The sequence below is a fragment of the Phyllostomus discolor genome, chromosome 14 (assembly GCF_004126475.2).
Source record: "Phyllostomus discolor isolate MPI-MPIP mPhyDis1 chromosome 14, mPhyDis1.pri.v3, whole genome shotgun sequence".
Lineage (NCBI taxonomy): Eukaryota > Metazoa > Chordata > Mammalia > Chiroptera > Phyllostomidae > Phyllostomus > Phyllostomus discolor.
The window spans coordinates 35,873,725-35,894,493 of record NC_040916.2 but is presented as its reverse complement, the minus strand read 5'-3'; the positions used below and the strand labels follow the sequence as shown (position 1 = coordinate 35,894,493).

Genomic DNA, 20,769 nt, shown 5'->3' with positions numbered 1-20,769 from the left:
TTGTTCACCAGCTTTCAAGATTTACCTTGTTATTTCAGTAACTGAGAACCTGGAAGATAAAGGGATTTTCTCATCTTGCTCTGATGCCACTCAGAAATGTTTTCCATTTCTCTCGTCTTACTATGAATGTTCTGGGGGGAGAGTGTAAATTTGTAAGTCATTTTGTTTGCAAATTAACGTGACTAGAAGGATTTTGCTGTAAACATTGGGGTGGGTGCAGTGCACCATTTTGCTCTATGATGAATAGATTTTCATTTGGGTTTACCTCCAGTTTATAGTTAAAAGTATTAGTTAGTAATTTTCTTTATCTGGGGGTAACGTTTTGTATACTTTGCTTCTTTGTATTTGCTGCCTTTTGTACTAAACAACTAGCATTCTGAAGGGACAGAATCAATTAAGGTTAAGATCCGGAACTGGTTTTTACCTGGGCTGCATGTTCTAGAAGTTATGTGTGCAGTTCCTACGGTACAGGGAACAGCATAGGGTTTTGTTTTACGTTTTTGTGGGCGGGGTGCTAATTTTGGAGACAAACACTGAAAAACCAACCTTATGCAAATGAACACTGCACTTTGGCAGAAATAATAAATATGCATCTGAAATGATCCTGTCTTAAGTAGGCATTGGGCAATCTTCTTGTCCACTTGGACCTGCCCTGCCCCTAATGCTTAAACTACTTTCTGCCTCCAGGAAAACCAATAAGCAACCCTACCTTTCGCCTAACTCCTTGCAGAAGAGGAAGGTGAGTGAGGCCGTACGTGGTGGAGGAACTTAAAGCTTGCATGACTCACAAACGCCCTGATTCTATCTTCTCCGTAGGCTTTAGCCCACACAATTCGCATTCATCTTCCTGGCAGCAAGGCGGCTGCTTCAGTAGACAATGGGCGCCCCAGTGCGCTGGGCTTAAAACCTGAAGCACCGGTTCATGACCAAGCCCCGTTTTCCAGCTAAGCTAGCTCAGGGATTCCCTGGGGAGATTTTCCCGGAGCTGCCACAACCCAAAGAATTTTGGGGGTGTCTCTGGGGGAGAGGAGGCGACTAACCCAGCCCAACTTGAGGGTGCCCGAGGGAGTCGCAAGGGGAGCAGCATCACTGAGTTAGGAGTTCCGCGGGTGGCGGGGAAGGTCCTATCAACTCTGGAAGTCCGGCCCTAGAGACGCGGGCGAGGCGGGGATGACCTCAGCGGTCTTTACCGTGTTCCAGCCAATCATTCCCGTATCTTGGCATCCGAATCCAAGACCCCCGAAAGCCAGAGGCGACGCGAGCCAATGAGGAGCGCGCCGGGGAAGAAGGACAGGCGGCTGGCCTATGGGGCGGAGAGGCCCGGCTGCGCGTATCCAAGGAGCGCCACTCGGGCTCGGGGGTGTGGCGCGGCGCCGGCGGGGGTGGGCGGGCGCCGGGCGGCAGGTGTCGGCGGCGTCGGCATTCGGTGGCGATGGAGCGTCCCAGAGCAGCTGCGGACTGTGTCTCGCGCTGGCCCCACGGCCTCGGCCTTCTCCTCTTCTTCGTTCTCCAGCTGCTGCCGCGGGCCGCGTTCTGCCAGGACCGGCTGGACGCGCCGCCGCCGCCCGCTGCGCCGCTGTCGCGCTGGGCCGGCCCCATCGGGGTGAGCTGGGGGCTGCGCGCCGCCGCGCCCGGGGGCCCTTTTCTCCGCGGCCGTTGGCGCCGCAGCGCGCCCGGCCAGGACGAAGACTGCGGCCGGGTCCCGGACTTCGTCGCAAGGCTGGTCAACAACACGCACCAGGTGAGCGGGCGCCAGGCCTGAGCACCACCGGGAGTGCGAGGTGCCGCCCCACCCACGCCTGGTGTCTCCGCGGAGGGGACCCCAGCTACTCGCCGCTCGCACCCCACCGGGCCGCCGCCCCGAAGCTGCGGCGGGAGAGCGGGTGGGGTCCGGCCCGGGAGGGGCCCCGGGACGCCGAGGCTCGCGCGGCTGTGTTTCGTCACAGGAGAGGCCGGTTGAGCCTTTCACGGCATTCTTTTTTTTTTCAAGTTGTCAAAACCTCCTGAGTGTCGTTTTCTGTGTGTATAAATTAGTCAGGACCCAGTAGCGCTGTGCCTCCCCGGGAAGGTGGAGGAATGGTGATCTCTGAAGTGCTTGCAGAAGTTGGGCTGCGCAGAAGCCAAGGTGTGCCCTCTGAGTCAGTACTTGCAAGGAGGGCAGGGGGTGTGCAGAAATCTCACAGCAGTTGTTAGGTTACTGAGTGTGTTTGCACAGGTAAAAGAACAAGCTTGGAAAGGGGACGACAGTATATATGTCATCTCTCTTTAAAACGCCTTCAATTTGACCTTCTATGGTGGCATTGGACTCTGACCAGGAAGTGTATGCCTTGTAACAAGGCTTCCAGCGGCTAAGAAAAACGTTGCAGACTTCGGCTTTGAGCTAGGTTCTGGTGGAAAACTTTTTAAATCGAGGCAGTCCTCTCCCTAGAGAGACAAGCAGATCAACCCTTGCGCCCCAGTGGATTGACAAAGCCAATTGTTAGGAATGCCCTGGCTCCTTGTTCCACTGCAACTTGGGCATCTTCCTCATTTTTTCCCCCTAGAAATAAGTTAATTGTCGCTACCCACATTTGCATAAGGTATTTTCTATTTGATATATTCTCTCTGTTACATATCCCTTTCTCTTGCAAAGAGAGGTGCACATGGGGTCAGAAATGAGTGGTTAATGCACTTGTCTTTGTATAGCCACATTCATATCAGCCGAATCTCAGTTTCCCCTTGAACTGTCTCCCTTTGCCTGGACTACACTTGTTACCTGTGCAGAATTCTCCAATGGGGACCTAAGGCGGTTTCAGTGAAAGCGGAAGTAGTCAGGGATAAGTCAGCTTAATGCAGTCCAAGCAGCAGCTGCAGAAAGGTGGCCAAGCTAGTGCTGACGGTGGGACAGGTTGGGTGCAGGTAGGATGGAATGAATACTGGAAAATCTACCCGTTTGATGAAGGGGGACAAATCATGTAGACTCCCACCTGGCAGTGGAGTTGCTTTTACAACACAGATGTGTACTTTATAACGGGCCCACTTCCTTCCCGGAGCCAGCTGGACACAGCATTCTTATCCCATATGTCAGATTCTTCTCTTCCTGGTTGACAGGATCTGCTGCTACTTTTGGATTCATTCCTTTACTGCAGGTCCTCTCTGGTTAGTTTGAATTGATGTCATTGGTAATGCTGTGATTTCTCTAGCAAAAAGTTGATAAAACTGGCTTGGGGGGTTCTTAGGCCAAATCAACAGCAGATCTGGAACCTTATTCTTTGAAGTCTGGCATATGAAGAAATCTGTTTCTTTTAATTTTTTTTTTAGCTACTATTTCCAGTGATTTTTCTGTAGCTTTTTTTTTTTTTTAGCTTTTTAAAAAATCTCCTTCCAATTGCCTTAATTTTAAATGGCTACTTTTGCATTTGTTGATCATTCAGTCTCTTCTTCAATGATCCCATCCCCATTGGAATGTGCATGTGTGGTAAAAGTGGAGCCGCTGTGAATGATCTTCACCTTGCAGTGGGCGAGCGAAGCGGTTCTTCGAGTTCCACCTCCTTCACCAGGAATTGTCATGTAGTAGTCTGTTCTGCTTTTCAATTCTGTATTTGTAACAGTCATAATAAATCACCCTGAACTGTACTGAAGAGATGTAGTATTTTAGGGCCCTTTATAAACAGAGTAAAGTAAAAATATTAGCATGCCAGAACCACGTTTTATTAGAGATGTTGAATAGTTCTGTACAGCTGGGAAAGTGTCAGAGTTGTTTTTCAAGATGACAGAATTCACTTCCCAAGAAAAATTAGAAGTTCTTGGTTCTCTTTACTTGTTATAACTTGTTGTTAGTGTCAAGCTCCATTAATTCAATGGATGTGACTACCCTCCAGAGGGGCAAGACCCAAAGAAAAGATACTCAGGCCAGAGAATGAAAAGCTTCAGAAGGTTTTAGCGAGTCTCCTGGACCCATTTCTGTGGCTTTTTTGGCTTGTGAGAATATACTGGTGTTTAATTAAGCTTCTTAAGAAAGCAGAAGTAGAACTAAAATGTGCTGCTTTTTTATTCCTCTGGTTCTAGGAGACCTGTGCCCTAGTGATCTATATAACTGAGGCTTCTTCACTCATGAAATCCAACAAGTGTGCATGTGTATTTATAAAAGCTCTTTTCTTACACTCGATAAATAACCTGTCTTTTGCCTTTAACCCTAAACTGTTGTCATGCTACACTTTTAGCTGATTTTTTCCTTTAAGTGTTTGGAGTGTTGGTGCCACATAAACCTTTGTACATGAGAGAAATTGAGCGAGTGTAGAAGAGTTTATTAATGTTGGTTGCTAAGTTGGATTGCTTCAAAACATTTTTCCTGTAAGCACCCCTTTGAGATTAGGCATGAAACTGTCTTCAAGAAACAGATGAAATGCCTTGGCTGGAGTTACACTGGTGGCTGACATAATTTCCTTACCTCTCATTTCCTCTGTTCAGAGAATTTGACAATGTCCTTGTGACTTTTAAAAGTTATGATTAATAAAGCCAGGAACTGTAGCTCATTCTCTGTCCTCTCTCTGCTCCTGTCACTACTTCTTTACAGTCATTATTTCCCAACTTGTACTCCAACATCAAAGCATCTGGCTTCTTAAATAAACAAGTTCCACAGAGCGCCTTGTGGAATGGGTGTCAGTCCAACAAGGATGTGTTTGTGATTGCTGGGGCTGGCAGGGCAAAGAGGAGGCTTCAGGGGGCTGCCCCTTGGGCCTGTTGTGGGTCTTTGTCACACCTGGGAATCCGAAGGTCAGTGCCTGTAGCTCCTCGGAACTTTCTAACTGCTTCACTCATTCCAGTGTTCAGCCTTTCTTCACATCACCTTCCCCAGTGCTCCCACCCTTAGCCTCACCCTCTAGTTCATCTTTTCTTGAGTCCTGTTTCATTTATTTATTTTGGGGTCAAGGAGTAGGAATTCTGTAGGATCTCTTTCTTGGTCCTGGTTGGTCCTACTCCTTGGCAGTAGAGTGCTCAGACTTTTGACCAGACGGGATATTAAAATGCACTGGGGACTTCAGCTGGAAATATCAGCAGATTTGGTGAAGTATATTTATCTGGGCAAAGGTTGGTCTTCATCTGAGGTTTGGTTGGGGTGAGAGCTAGCCAAATGGGACAAATGGCTCAAAGGGAAAGCAATGTAACAATTGGGCGACTTCTCTGCCGACTCAAATATTTGGTTCTGTGCATAGTGATTTTTTATTAGAAAACTGACTCTCCTGCCTGTGGAAATAATTGGAAGAAGACTTATTCTTCTGGCCAATCATTAATGCCTTTTTTCTTTTTGTAATGATAAAAATAATACTAGGCTCTCCATCCTGCCGTTTTGATCTGATCTTTCAAGTCAGGTTCACAGAGGTTATATTTACAGCTCCTTCTCTGCTCTGCCGGTTTCCAGTCAGCTCTTGCCAACAAGCTTTGGATTCTCAGTGGGTGACTGCAGACACTGTGCCCCCCAGCTTTGCCCTAGGTGTCCCGTTCCCCTTGGGTGATCCTCACACAAAGGGCAGTGCTTAACACTGAGCTGTCGTGGTCAGAGCCAGAGGGTAATGTTTCCTCTTCTCCCTCCCCTCCTACCCACCCTACCCTGCAAGTTCTGTCTTTACAGAAAGTGAACTGAGTTTAGCAGCCGGAGAGATGACACTTGGATGGTTTATATGATTAGAAGCTAATAGTAAGGTAGACTAAAATGATCAACTTTGGCATGTAATTAAAAATACAGCTTTTCTCACAAAGGGCTGTGTGACAGTGGCTCCAAAAATATTATGAAATAGATACTGCATTTGTAAATTTCTAGAAATTTTCAGTTCCTTTTCTGTTCCTTTGTAACTGGTGTTTCTATTGCATATTTCACTTTTTTGAGAAAAAGTTGGTGAAAACTTGTTCTGCTGCCCCCGGCCTCACGGATCTGTATGTAGGTGGTGGTTGTGAGGACTAATGGGGCTTAAGGAACACGCTGCTCAGTTTCAGTCGGTTCTAGGCAGGTTTCTTATTGTCGTCACAACGGTGGCCACGACCAAAGTGGCGTTAGTGCTGTGTGGCTTGGAGCTAGCTGGGCTGAAAGACGCTTGGCGACAGACCCTTCAGACCTGTGGAGGTTGTTGGGTGAATGCTGGTTTTGTTTGGTTTGGTTTAGGGCTGTTTTCCCCTCTCTACCTTCAACCCCAGCCTCAGGAAACCATAGTAAAAACAAAACCTTCAATTCAGAGCCTGTGGTGTTTTGCTGAGAAAGTTTTCTGTGAATGTAATTTATTTTCTGTTTTGCATTTCAGTATCTGGCCCTCAGTTCTTCATCGACAACATGGGCAGTTTTAGACTAGATTTAAAATGTCTAAAATAATTCTGTGATTCATAAGAAAGAAGAGGAGGCCAGAGGTTTTGATCACAAATGTTTATTGGTTGATTCCAAATTTAGAAGCAAATTGGGGCTGTCCTGCTTGCCAGTTGAACTTGACCATAGCCTGGATTTCACATCTGGGGGTAATTTGTTACCACCTCCAGAGCTTGCTTCAGTGAAATAAGAGTGTTCTTAGAGATAGCAAGAGTATTTTTTATATATGTATCATTATGAAAGACATTTGACTCTTTTGTTTTTAGGGTAATTCTTTGTTGTTTCTTGTCAGCTGAAAAATCTAATGCTAATCAAAGCTACTAGTTTGGATAGTCCAAAAAAACACTACAACAAACCAATAGATATATAGCAGTAAATTTGTTTTTTTCCCTCCTTTCCCACAAGTATTCTGTCCAAATGGGGTGTGTGTGTGTTTGTGTGTGTGGTCCTGGCTGCTTGTGTGTTTGAAAGTAGAGGGTCAGCTTACCATTGGTTTGCTCAGCCCTGTGCTAGTTAGAATGTATGTGTGATTCACTGGTTTGATTTATTTTCACCAGAAGAAAATATAGATTCTTTTCCTTCTAGGTCTTATGAGCACTATCTCTCTTATATTTGCTTTTGTTAAGAGCTTTGTTCTTCCTGTATGTTCTAAAAAACTAAGTGCTAATATTGTACTTGAGCCAAGTCTGGTTCAACAGTAAGATGACCTTGAAGGACCACGAGAAATTGAACAGGGAAGGAAAGTTTTAATTAATATTAGTACTTTCCTGACAAGATAGTTCACATCAAATGTTTACCTGGCACCCGCTGTTTATCGAAAGGACTTGCACCACAGACACATTGTACACAGAACCCACAGGGGACGATCTCAGAGACCAGGGGGAGTCCCAGCTCTGCTGCCTCACAGCTTTGTGATCGTGGGTCTTCACTGCTTTTGTTTTTTAAACTAGAGAAGCAGTTTTAGGATTATTTGGAGAGGCAAATGAGAAGTTTTATCAAAATGTTTTTGTTAAATGTAAAGCATTTTCACTCATTTAAAGTAGATATCATTTGCCCTAGCCAGGTGGCTCAGTTGGTCAGAGTGTGTCCCACATACCCGAAGGTTGCAGGTTCAATCCCCAGTCAGGGCCCCATACAGGAGGCAACCAATTGATGTTTTTTTTCTCTCTCTCTCAAATCAGTAAACATCCTTGGGTGAGGATTAAAATAAATGAATACATAAATAAATAAAGTAGGTGTCATTCATTGAAGCAGCTACTGAACTACATACAGTGAACGACATACAGTGGAGTCCAGGTTTGCACAGTGAAACGTAGGATCTCGCACTGATGCCGCCCGAAGGATTCGGGTGTCCGGGACTGCCCGCTGAGAGTTTGGAAGACTTTGTGAAGAAGGCATGGCCACTACCGTGTGGTGGTCTGGGAGGGCCGTGGGCAAAGGGAGGATCCATGGGTGGAGGCGATTCTCAGGGAGATCGGTAAAGGCATACAGGGAAGGAAACCCGAGACATGCTCGGGCAAGGTCGATGGAAAGTTTCTGTTGGGAAGAGGTGGTGGATGAGTATGACTAAGGCTTCAGGAAGACATATACAGAGGTTAAATAAAAAGGTAGCTGTTTGTGGGGGGTGAAAAGAAAAGGGGGTACAGGTGGGGAGTTTGGTATTAAGACTTACGGGGGAAAATGTTTTAACAGATAGTGCCAGACATGAGGCTAGAGCCAAAGAAACCAAAGGTGGAGCTGGGGAAGCCAAAGAGAGTTTCTTTCCAGAGTGACCATCGCTGTAGTCCTGAAGGAGTGTGTCCAACAGGGCAGCAGGAGAGAGGCGGGGTGGACCATCTTTTATGCTCCAAGTGCCAAGGGTTCCCAGGAACACTCCTGGGCTCCTGGATTTTATTGAAGGAGCAATAAGACAGTGAAGCCCATCAACAGACTTTCTTTTCTGCACATCCGTGAGCAAGAGTAAGTTGGAACTCTTGCTGACAATGTGCACAACAGTTTGAATCATAGATTGATAGGCTGATTATTAGCTGGTCAGATCTCTTTTACCGATGACGCTAAGTGACTTGCTTATGTGCCAAGAGCTGGGGGGGAGAGCACAGGTCCCGACACGGCACTCCTCTGCTGGGAAGGGTGCCGTAGGTGTGTTTTAACTCAGTGCGTTCGCTTCGGGGAGAGGCAGGACTACCGACCCCCAGTGTAACTCACGTACTTGTGAGTCCTCTGCTCCTTAAAGGTCATAGTACCTGCCGCAGAGTCAAGCAGCCTTCCTGAGCCTCGGGTCCCCATCACGTGAAACGGTGCACTATCATGAAATGTTGAAACGTTCCAAAAACCTTGAAGTACCACATACCTTTAATTGATGTCATTTCTTAATAAGCCTACTGATCTGTTACTGCGTCCGCGGGACCCAACCGTCAGCCAGATCACCCTGGTAAACACCAGCTCCAGAGGAACATGTGCACGAAAGGGCACCGATGAGAATAAATGGATTTGGTTTTATCACTTGGCAGGGTTGGGTGACAGGCTTGGGCGGGGGTGGCAGGAATGAGGGTGAGTCAAGATTGGCAGTAATGTAGGAAACGTATGTGTTCTTTTTTTAATCTTCATGATTACATTAAAATTTTAGCTTGTTGATACAATGATAGTTCTTGGAGGCAGTAGTGAGGAGGGAAGATGGTCTCAGACCGGGGCTGCATTCACACATAGGTGGTGACAATGGAGAGATTAATCCCAGTGAACCTTAGTTTTTTCATTGATAAAATGGGTATACTAATACCTGTCTCCTGGGGTCAGTGTGAAGATTAAATGAGACAGTGTGGGACGTCGTGTGTGTTCATCTGTTGCCGAGGGTATCGTGCAACGGGGATCTCCATAAAGCTTCCTATGCATTACCAGTTAGATGCTCAGAAATTTGTGTATGTGCTTAAAGTTTTTTATCAGTTATAATGTTCCTAGAGAATTGTTACGGACATTCATAGGAACCAAATATGGATTAAGAGCTACATACTACTTGTGTCTTTGACTCAGGGTTAAGAAAAGGGGGTGCAGTAAAGGGGAGAGCTGATCTACCCGAGTGTCTTTCTTGAAGCTCTGGGAGCTGGAGAAAGCACTACTCCCACACCATCAGGTACCTGGTCCTCTGGATATGATAGTTTCAAGTATGTAAAGTTATTTTACTTGTACTTTTAAAGAACTTAACAATTACAAAAAATAGGACTACTTATAAGGTTAATAACTATTTCTCTTCTTCTTTAAGCTTTAGTTTATTGGAGTTCGTGATGGTGGCTTTGCATTGAGAGCTCTGAAATAGCACCTTGCTGATTCCGCCCTCACTCATTAACTGAGTGCGCAGCTAGCTTTGCCCTCGCTGACCTCTGTGAAGTTGTAAGGAATATTAATGAGATGTGGTAGGTACATCTCAAGAACTGTGCTTGGTAGTAGCATAGAGCACCAGAATGTTAACCCAATTATTTTTATTGTGTGCTCATCTCTTTATTATTTCACCACTTCCTGGCCTGTGTTAATCCTCCGTTCCAGGTGCCTTGGGACCTGGTCGCCAGTCCCTTTTGTTCACCAGGTGCTGGGTTGCTTCTCCATTTTGTTCTGAGGACGTTCCTCCTGTCCAAACAACCTCTAGCTGGTTTGTTTTCCCCTTCTCTCCTACAACATTTAACTATGCCATGTAATCCAGCATTTACTATGGTATTCTGTCTTGTATTCACTTTCATTTACTAAACGTTTATTCCACACATTATAAACTCCTTAAAGGTACAGACCATGCTTGTTCTAGGAGTCCTTCCCCACTCCCGCCTCACACAGTGCAGGAGAAAGGGTACCCAGCCTGGGGTCAGACAGACATGAGTCTAATCTTTGCTCTGCTACTTACCAGCTGTACGACTCGGGGCAAATTCCTCAGCCTCTCAGAGCCTGCTTCTTCATCTCTAAAGTAGCGGTGGTGCCTTACATATCATAAGTGCCCAGGAAAGGTTCAATACTATTATTATTAGTCTTTAATTCAACACTTGGTTACTGAGCACCTACCACATGGTGGGCATTGTACTGGCTTCTGGTCCTGGTAACTGATGTGGAACACAGCAGACAAGATCCCTGGAGAGAAAATAGACATTACACAAATATGTAATTATCAATATGATAAATACCAAGAAGAAAAAAAGTAACTACAAGAGAATAATTGAGGGAGGTTTTTTTTTTTAAAGTCTGGGACATTAGGAAGGCCTTGCTGAGAAATTATTTAAACTGCTACTTGAAGATGAATAGAACTTTTGCCTGTAGGAGTATCCCAGGCAGAGAGAACAGCACGTTCAATGGTCTGGGGCTAGAGATCTCTGGTGTGTGCCCAGAGATCTGGAAGAAGCCAGCCTGGCGGTGGCGGGAGTGAGGGGTTAGTCCCCAGCCAGGTGGGTGAGCAGTGAGCCTTTGTGGTTCAGTCAGCTGGCGACTGGGGTGCAGCCTTTCATCACTTCCTTTTCTCTGAAATGGAACTAAGATGTATAGATTAAATGCTAACAGTTTTGCAATTTAGCTCATTTATTGGCCATGATTCAAAATGAATGAATTATTCTATGAAAGTGAATGTTTAAAAAACTAAGCCTGCCCTTTTAAATGCCAAAGGTTTTGTTGTTTTAATGGAAATTTCTCTAAAATACTTCTCTGCCTTCTTAGTCAACCATATGACCCTGATCATCAAGATTACATTATGAGATACCTACCACCTCTCACACTGATGGCACTAATGCCCTCAACGGCATTTGAGATCTGTAGGGCTATTTTCTCCTATTTCCAGCAGCCCAGGTTTATAAGCCTCATGCCACTGTCTTCTTGGTGAAGTTTACTTGTTGTTGTTGTAGTTGCAAAAATGATATGGTCCCTTTGCAATATCCTGTTCCTTTTGTTGCTACCCCTGTCTCTATATACGCTGTCCCCAGATTTGATTAGCTGTTTCTGTAAGCTAAGAAAGCAGATTACTAAATTTATGCAATTGTAACAACCTTAACAAATTGATTCAGGGTGATGGTTTGCAAGTTTCTCTTAGAGGTCAAGTGCATAGATTCTTAATGCATGGGTGGTGGCATCAGAGGTCTCCCTCCCGCCCCTCAGTGGGTGTGCAGGTTGCTGAGGTTTCTCAGATGATGGAGGTTGCAGCTGCCTTCTGCTTTTGACACTAGCGTATTGTCCAGCAGGGAGCTGGGGTTTGTTTGTTTGCTTGCCTGCTTTTCTTCTTTTAATGAAGACAGAGCAGTGGAAAAGCAAACTGAGAGGTTAAGTTGATGATAAGTCATAGAATTTTAAAGCTTACAGTGACTAGAAATGTCATTCCAGCCTCCCCTTGCCTTGGTGGCGAGGTCAGGTTGAGCTGCTCAAGTTCACAAGGCCTTAGGCACAGCCAGAAAAAAATTCAGGTGGACTACTAGCCCAGCTCTTGCCTCTGTATCATCCTGCCTTGCAGACAAGTCTGAATAATTGAATAGGTTTGAAAACTTGTATAAGAGTTTATGTTTAGCCTTTTCATTTCTAAGAATAGTCTCCCTGAGAACTGGAACATTTGTGATCTTATTTTTGGCTCATGTTTTTATGGCCCTAGCAGTGCCATACTTAACAGAAGGGTATTCTGGTAAGACTTTCTTCTGCCTGCAAGAGCATCGCCCAGGCCCTCTTATGTCCCCCCTCCCCCCGTGCTCCCTGTTTGGGTTGGGGAGCCTAAATCTTAAATTCCCATTCTTTGTGGGATCACCAGTGCCTTGCCTTTGGATGTTATTTCATTTGATTTTTATTATTCCAGTAATTCAGTTTTACTACTGGGGAAATGGATTCCCAAGAGAGAGAATGACTTGTGCCTACTTCCCCAACCAATTAATTATTACACAGGCTTTAATTAACTAACTGGCTAGTTAGTTATTGGTAGTTATAACAACTAGCTTTATTTTCACTGGGACAGGCTGTCTTGTGTAGATTAAATGTCTAGCACATTTAACCTAATTTTTAGACTTCCGTAAGCATATTTAAAGCTCGATGAGCCCAGAACATGTATGATCACTGCTGTTTCCCCAGGGCCTAAGTAGGGCCCAGCACATGGTAGGCACCCTGCCCATTTGTTTGTTGAAAGCAGGAGTGTGTGCGAAGGATGCTGTCACTGGATTCACGCCCTTGTTTACTCGCCAGAGAGCTTGTTCCTGATGGCAAGATGGTTGGGTCATCTGCATGTGGTTTTATTTTCTTTACTGAGTTTTTTGGGGTGACGTTGGTGAACAAAGCCATACAGGTTTCAAGTGTGCCACTCAGCAAAACATCATCTGCACACTGCACTGTGTGCACATCACCTCGAATCCCTTTCCGTCCCCATTTATCCCGCTTGGCCCTCGTCTACCTCCCTCCCACCCCCTTTCCGCTGGCAGTCACCTTACTATTGTCTGTGTCTATGTGTTTTATACATTACGTTTGCTTAATCCCTTCAGCTCCTTTCTTTTTTTAAATCATTTTATTGTATTTTTTCCATTACCATTTATCCCCCTCACACCCCAGCCCCCACAGTCTCCACACTGTTGTCCATGTCCATGATCCTTCACCTTTTTTCACTCAGGCCCCCAAACCCCCACCCCTCTGACAGCTGTCAGTCTGTTCTGTGTATCTGTGCTTCTGTTTCTATTTTGTTTGTTACATTATTTTGTTCATTAGATTCCACATACAAACAAGATCATATGGTATTTGTCTTTCTATGACTGGCTTATTTCACTTAGCATAATATTCTCCAAGTCCATCCATGCTATCGTAAAAGGTAAGAGTTCCTTCTATTTTACGGTCAAGTAGTATTCCATTGTGTTGCTTACCACAGCCTTTATATCCACTCATCCACCGATGGGCACTTGGGCTGTTTCCATATCTTGGCTATTGTAAACAATGCTTCAATGAACATAGGAGTATGTATATTCTTTCAAATTAGTGTTTTGGGTTTTTTAGGGTATATTCCCAGAATCACTGGGTCATAAGACAGTTCCTTTTTTAATTTTCTGAGGAAACTCCATACTGTTTGCCACAGTGGCTGCACCAGTCCACATACCCAGTAACAGTGCACGAGGGATCCCTTTTCTCCACAATCTCTCCAACATTTGTTGTTTGTTGATTTATTGATAATAGCCATTCTGACAGGAGAGGCGTGAGATGATAGCTCAGTGTGATTTTAATTTGTATTTCTCCAATGATTACTGACACTGAGTATCTTCTCTTACGTCTATTGGCCATCTGTGTATTGTCTTCGGAGAAGTTCCTGCTTAGTTCCTTTGCCCATTTTTTTTTTAATTGGATTATTTTTTGGTGTTGAGTTGTAGACGTTCTTTATATATTTTGGATAATTAACCCCTTGTCAGATGTGTCCTTGGCAGTATGGTCTCCCATTCACTGGGTTCCCTTTTCATTTTGTTGATGGTTTCTTTGGCTGTGCTGCATGTGCCTTTTAAACTGGGGTCTGCTGCGTGAAACCGACCCCGCCCGCGTGTGCCCCTGGCAGTTCTTCCAGTATTTTACTTTCGATCAGGTGTGTAACTAAAGATAGGCAGAAGTTTCTCATTACTGAGTTTTTTTCCAAGCTACAGTGACTCTTGGGACCAACTTCAAGTTCTCCAAGCTATAGTAACAGTAATTTAATTAGGCTTCTGGTTTAATTAGATATGAAGACAAAATCATTTCCATGAAGAATGTTGGGTTTTAGGGGCTAGCTACGTGACCACAGAAATGGCCACCTGTGTTAGTTCATGGTCCCTAAAATGTGTGGCCCTCAGGCTTTAAAATGAGAGGCAGAAAATGCGTGGATGAGTCTTATAGTCAGTAGCTGTCAAGGTGGACATATTTCAGAGGAGGCAGTACAAACTGTCCCCCTACATCTAATGTAATGAGTCCCCAAAAACCAGTTTGGTTATAAATGCCAGCCAGTGACTCCCTGCTGCCCAGAGCTCCCCTGCTGGGGGCACTAAATGGCCACCATTGGGGACACTGGCAGTCACTGTTCAACAGGTGATGAACAGAAGACTCTGAATGTGGCTCTGGAAAGGGTAGTGTATCCGTGAATAATGATATTAGGATGTCCCCTGTAAATCCAGACCCCCATGTTGTGTGGCTGAGAGGGGCGGGGTTCTCTGCCCCAGCCTGTAACCTGCTGTTACATCCCTTAGCCAGAGTGACAGAAGAGCAAACCGACACGGTCTATGAGTACTTCTCATGCCACCCTTCCATATATCCTTTTTTTTCCAAAGTAAAAATAAACTATATAGTTTTATTTTTAAAAAATGATTCCTGCTAACTGCAAGTGGGGTAGGGAATAATTCAGTCAATACAGAAAAACTATAATATAGAAAAAAGCCTCACCATAAATCCTGCCACTTAGAGCTGCTGTTAATATTTTGAAGAACATCCTTCCAGGTATCTTTTTTAGCATAAACATGCACACACAGGATTTTACATGTTATTCTGTAACCTACCTTTTACTCAGCAGGCTATGAATATCTTTTAATGTCAATAAATACCTAAAAGATTTTCAGAAGCATCTGGTAATGTTTTGTTACATAACATAATTTATTTAACAGAGTTGCAATTCTTCATCTAGAGTGCACAGATATAGTAATATCTCATGGGGTCCCTCTGTGGATTATCCGATGATGTGCATGAGATGCTTAGGACAGCAGATGGCCTGTGGAAGTGCTCGGTAGTTGTTAGCTGCAGTGAACGTCCAGGTGTATAATATCTTTTGCAGAGGCGTGTGATTATCCCTTTAGGGTCCATTCCTGAGTGGCACTGCTGGGTCACGTGGTATGGGCATTTTCAATTCTGATTCACATCACCAAATAGCTCGCCAGAAAAGCTGTAGCAGTTTATACGTTCTCACCCACAGTGTACGCAGGTTGCTGCCCCTCACTGGACAGATTGCTACGTTTTATCACACTTTCCCAAAAGGTGGAAAATATCATCACATTATTTTTCTTTGATTTTCTTTTGATTATGAGATTAAATAGCTTTTCACATGTTATTGGCCATTTCTATGTCCTTTTGTGAATTGCTAGTTTGTGTCACTCCCTATTTTCTTTTGAGGGTTTTGTTTTTTTTTCTTGTTGATTTGAAAACACTCTAAATTAACCCTTTGTTGTGTTGCAAATAATTTTTGCTATTTTTCCCACTTTCTCTTTGGTATTTTGCCATTAATTTTTTTTATATAGTCAAAGTAATCCCTTTATTATGTGCATTATGGGTTCTGGTTTTTGTATTTTTTTTTTAACTGGCCTTCTCTTTCTAAGATTAGAAAAATCTTCACACGTATTTCTAGGATTTTTATGATTTAACTTTTTAAATCTTTGTCCAAAGTGGAATTTATTTGGGAACCAGGGTGAGAAGGGAGTTAAGAATCAGCTCCCCCGCCCCCCCAATGGCAGTGTTTCCCAACTCTCTCACCACTGATTTGCAATGCTAGCTTTATCACACACCAGCGGTTTTCAGCTGGTGTGCTGCGGCACACTGGTACGCCTCCAGTGTTTGGAACATGCAGTGCCTGACGTTTAGTCAGGGGCACTGATCTCTTTTCCCTTAGATGGTCTATAAAGAAATGACAGCTGTCAACACAACAGCAGCCTTCTGGTGTAAATGAATCAAAATTACACCAAATTTTGGGGGGGTCAGATTGACAAAAAAATTAATATATTTTTTGGTGTGCTGCAGAATTTTAGAAATTAGTTTATGTGTGCTAAGAGATGAAAAAGGTTAAGAATCACCATCATACACTAAAAGAGACCTCACTCAGTCTTGGACTTCACTTTGTTCCATTGTTCTGGCTTGTCTGTTCCTGTGCCAGTAACTGTGCGAGGGGATTAATCAGTCTGCCCCGAGATGTGGCAGGTTCTATGCTCATCTGCTCCTGATAGATCAAGTGACATTTTACGTAGTTAGTCTTAAACTTCCTGGTTTCTGAGCTTCCTACCCTAGGATGTGATTAAGTAATTGAATTGCCATATGGCCCCTCTGGATACTGGCTTTTGGCTTGTTAATCACACAAACAGCATATTTACATGGTTTCCCTTCATTTTGACCCACTTCTAGACCATGTACTTGGCTGGCTACTTGGCAATATATAGTGGCCAAATCATGTTCTTTTTATGCTAAATAATCTACCTCTCATGAGTACTACGTTAGAGCAACACAGCTCTTGCTCCCCAGGAATAAAACATGCTTCAAACCCCACCTTCTCCATTTCAGTTGTCATGTACACAGACAGCTACTCATAACATAATCTTGTATTAATAGTGCTTGAGGTAGACATTCACTCTGCCTTCTGTTGGCTGGACTTGACTCCTAAATGTTTTTATGTGTTCAGTATTTTATCATATTTTTGTATGTTCTATATTTTAATATTGTAGAGTATTCATTGGTAGTATTGTGTTGGAGGTTTGGGGTTTTCTCTTCTTAAAGAGATTATTCTGCCTTTCAGTTTTTGTACTCACAGGCTTTGTCCTCTGCTCATATTTCATCTTACTTTGCCTTGATTAGAACAACTGAACCATAACTTACTGGTTGATTATATTCAGCTCCAGGGGTGTCCAACCTTTTGGCATCTCTGGGCCACACTAGAAGAAGAGTTGTCTTGGGCCACACATTAAAAACACAAACACTAATGACAACTGATAAGCAAAAAAAAGGTTTTAAGTAAATGTATGATTTTCTCTTGGGCTGCATTCATAGCCATCCCCGGCTGCATGCGGCCCGCAGGCCACAGATCGGACACTCCTGGTACCAATGGAAACCATGCCTGTTTGAGTGAGCGATCCTGTGGCCCCAGCTTTCTTTGCATATTCCCAGCAGGAGTACTTTTCTTCACACATATATTTCCTTTTCTGTTTTTATTTTCCTTTGATTCTCACCTTAACTTTGTTTATCCTGATTTGAAATTTTTACTTAACAAGTACTTAATAGCATTTACTGTATACTCTTTACTAGTTGGCAACATTAACATATTTTATTTGTATTACCCTTTGAAATTTTTCAAAATCCTTGCCTGTCTTCATGTTTGTTCTCGCTGAACAACTGCCTTCCACCTCCGTCTTGCTGGTGCTTATGTACGCTCCTGTGTGCAGACCTTTACTTCTTCCCAGTCCCGTGTCTGAATGTCTCTTCCGTTGCTCTGCTCCTGGCCAGTGCCTCTGATCACTGGGAGGGACGCATGGCATCTCTGCCGACTTGGACTCTATGGATGGAGTTGCTGGGAACTAGAGTTGATGGTGGCCTAGGTGTCCTAGCCAGGCCACCCGCTTCGTCTCTTCGACTGAAGGAGGCACCTGGGCTCTGCAGGGGTCCCCCTGCCCGGCGCTGGGCCCCGGAGCAGCGCTGGGCCCGGGAGCGTCTCTTTGGGCAATGACGAGGGCAGGTGTAGGCCTTCGTTTGTTTCCTGTCTCTCAGGAATTACTGCCCTTCGTTGCCTGAAATCCAACATCTTGAAAGCTATAGTTTTATGTAGTTTGCATTTTTTTTTTTTTCAGTTGTTTCAGTGGGAAGATCAAGCTGGTCCCTGTTGCTCTATCTTGGCGAGAAGCAGAGGCCTCTCAGAACCGATTTATTATATTTTATACTCATTTCTGTTACTAGGAAAGTAAGTGGGTCTGGCCTTATCTTTTCACTTTATTATCCCTCTTTCAGAGCTTCAAGGGTAATACTTCAAGAGAATGCAGAGTATTTATTGCCTTTCATGTGCTACGTTACATATTTTCACTAACACGAATAGGCTGGTTCCTGCACCAGATGGGCTTCAGGTGTAGTCAGGGAGGCAGACAATGTTCTTATTGCTATAAATAAAAGTAGTTCATATTTTGAAATATCTAAGGTGCCACCACAATGCAGAGTGACAGGTACATTATGTCAAATACGATGAACGATTAAGCATTAGAACTGATGGCCCTTTTCTGACACTTGTGACTTCTGTCTCCTAACCATGACCTGGATTGTTCACCCTTCCCTGGGCATCCGTAACCCTCGCAGTGAAGGGGGAGAATTGTGTCTATGCTCTTGGCCCCGGCTCTCCTGAATTCGTCTCTTCTCCATATGACTTTTTCTTCCCACCTGAGCTTTGGTCTGTTGTTAAGTCTGACTCCATTGTTTCTTTTACTTCCATCAGTATAAGAATGTTAAATACCAAAATATAAAAAATTAGCTGCATTTGCTGTATGTAAATGGATGAGTTTTTTTTCAAAGAGTTTGTGTATTTTCAAAAGTGAAATTTAATTGGCTGTTGGGAAGGGAAGAGAGCGAAGGTTAGGGTAGCAGAAGACCACAATTAGAGTTAATAAATCTGGGCTACACTCCCAGAGGAACTCTTTGAATGATGGGTGAGGTCAGCTATTCTTTGTGTTGTTGAGGTGAAGCTGCGGGTTGCTAGTGACGTCTAATAATCTTCCCCTTCTGTGGCTGGGCAGTAGGAAAACGTGAGTAATGTCATTGTGCATTCACTGGGTCTCAAAACGAAAGGTGTGGGTTCTGATGGGCTCAAGACGGACTGTACTGCAGCCTGATCCAGATAGCAGAATTCTGGTGGTGGACTTTTCCTTTTATCCTAGCCAGCTGCTGTGCCCAGAGCCTTCCTTGGAAAGATAGCCTATGTTTAGGCGACTGTCAGCCCTCACGGTCTGTCTGGTGCTTGTGGCAGCTCTGGATATTTGTGCTTCTCTTCAAGGAGCTCATTGATGCACTTTCAGACACTACCCTTACTCAAGAGAACACGCCGTCTTGCTCTGTGCAAAATGTCTTATAAGAACATTGCTGTGTCGGTTTTTAAACTTCTGGTTCCAGATGTCTCCAGCAGCCCTTCTTTTTGCGATGCTTGGCCAGTTTGCGTGTGTGAATAGCCTTTCTGTCCTGCAGAGGCTGTGAGAAGCTCTGCCCGAGTGTTGGAGAGTTAACTAACATTTCGTGAGCAAGTCCTCTGTGTGGCACTGATTGTCCAATTTACAGAGATTGTATGAGAGGTGCTGCTGGCCTCAGGAGTACTGACAGTCCAGAGGGGCAGTTGCATAGGTGAATGCAGAGGCCCATTCAGGAAGACCACAGAAGAAACTTAGAAGATAAGCAAAACAGTGTTTTGAGTTCTGTTTCTACAGATGTCTCTGCTGGGATTGGCGGCTTGAGTGACCCAGAGGCTGGCAACCCACCATTTATAGACATGTTCTATTTTGAGACTGAGTTTGTGGCTTGGGAAGGATGTATAACCATTTTCAACAAATGCTTATTGAGTGTGCAGAGTATCGTGGTAGGCACAGGAAACACCAAAAAGTATAAAGTTATATCCTCTGCTTCTCAGCTTGTGGTTGGAAAGGCAGTGAATGCTTAAGATTTAAAAAATCTTAAGAGGACATAATCCTTCATAAGAGAAAAGCATAATTGTCAATATTTAGTAGAAATATATACTAAACTGTCGATCTCTCTGGGGAGTGGGGCTTGGGATGGTGGGGCATGTGGCAGACAAAGAGGAAGGATCTTCATGTTCTCTATATACATTTCTGTATGGCCGGAAATTTTTACCAAGTGCCATTATGGTCTTTTTGGAATTATTTCTTTATCAGTTAAAAAACAGTAGCAAATAGAAGATTATAAATATAATGTTAACCTTGAACATCTCTCTGTGATAGGATTATGAAAGACTTGTATTTTCTTCACTATATGTCCCTATTATTGTCTACATTTTCTATAACGGATGTATATTATTTTACAAATAGAAGAAGTATTTGAAAACCAAAACCCAAAAGCACCTACAATGATTATTAAAACTACATTTCAGTGTGCTGACCATATTTTGACTCCAGGTCACTAGCTTTCTTGTTCACTGTCTCCTCACTGTCACCACAGCTCTGTTAAGGTTGTCCTGTTATCATCATCCTCATCATCATCGTTACTGCTGCTGTTATACAAGGTGAAACAAGGGCATTTGCTCTCGCTTCTGTCCCTTGTCATTTTTGAGTGAGTTGGCCTGGAAGCAAAGGGATCTAGTTATTAACTATTCAGCTATTACTGTGATGGCTGCCTAGAACATTTTAAATTATGCTGATTGAGTTACAGTTATATCCATCAGTGTGGGCTGTGATCCCCTGTTTTAAAGCATCCTGAGAATACTTTCTATATATTGATATTTGGTTCTTTTGGAGAAAGCAATGAGATTGTCCCATCTCCCCATCTGGTACAGTGAAGAAAACTCATCTGCTTGGCTTACTTTGTATGAGAGAGAAGAAAATTTCCGAGTTATCTGTGATTCAGGTAAAGTAGTTAAGTCCCATCCTCCAAACTGTTTTCTGGGACTCCATATCCGTTTACAGTGATGAAGTTAATTACTTTGAAAGTACTAGTGTTCTGAATTATTTAAGGAAGTCAGAGGTTGAAGGAAATATGCCCTTTCTAAATGA

General features: G+C 43.9%; 1 protein-coding gene and 1 long non-coding RNA gene across 5 annotated transcripts in view; one reads left to right on the top strand and one right to left on the bottom strand.

Annotated features, from left to right (window-relative positions):
• Nucleotides 1-1,370: 1,370 nt before the first annotated feature.
• SORT1 (sortilin 1) overlaps nt 1,371-20,769 on the top strand; it is a 59,424-nt gene continuing 40,025 nt past the window's right edge. For 2 of the 4 annotated variants that reach the window (XM_036015019.1, XM_028503086.2), the window contains exon 1: nt 1,372-1,741. In XM_036015019.1, the coding sequence (XP_035870912.1) occupies nt 1,433-1,741 (309 nt within the window). In that variant the 5' untranslated portion in view covers nt 1,372-1,432. Of the gene's footprint in view, nt 1,742-20,769 lie in introns of all 4 variants that reach the window. The other 2 variants (XM_036015018.1, XM_028503087.2) reach the window with 2 other exon arrangements.
• On the bottom strand, nt 8,968-20,766 carry LOC118498079. Its single transcript, XR_004900606.1, has 2 exons — nt 19,368-20,766; nt 8,968-10,441 (listed from the first exon to the last, which is right to left on the bottom strand). It is a non-coding gene; the product is annotated as an uncharacterized LOC118498079 (long non-coding RNA).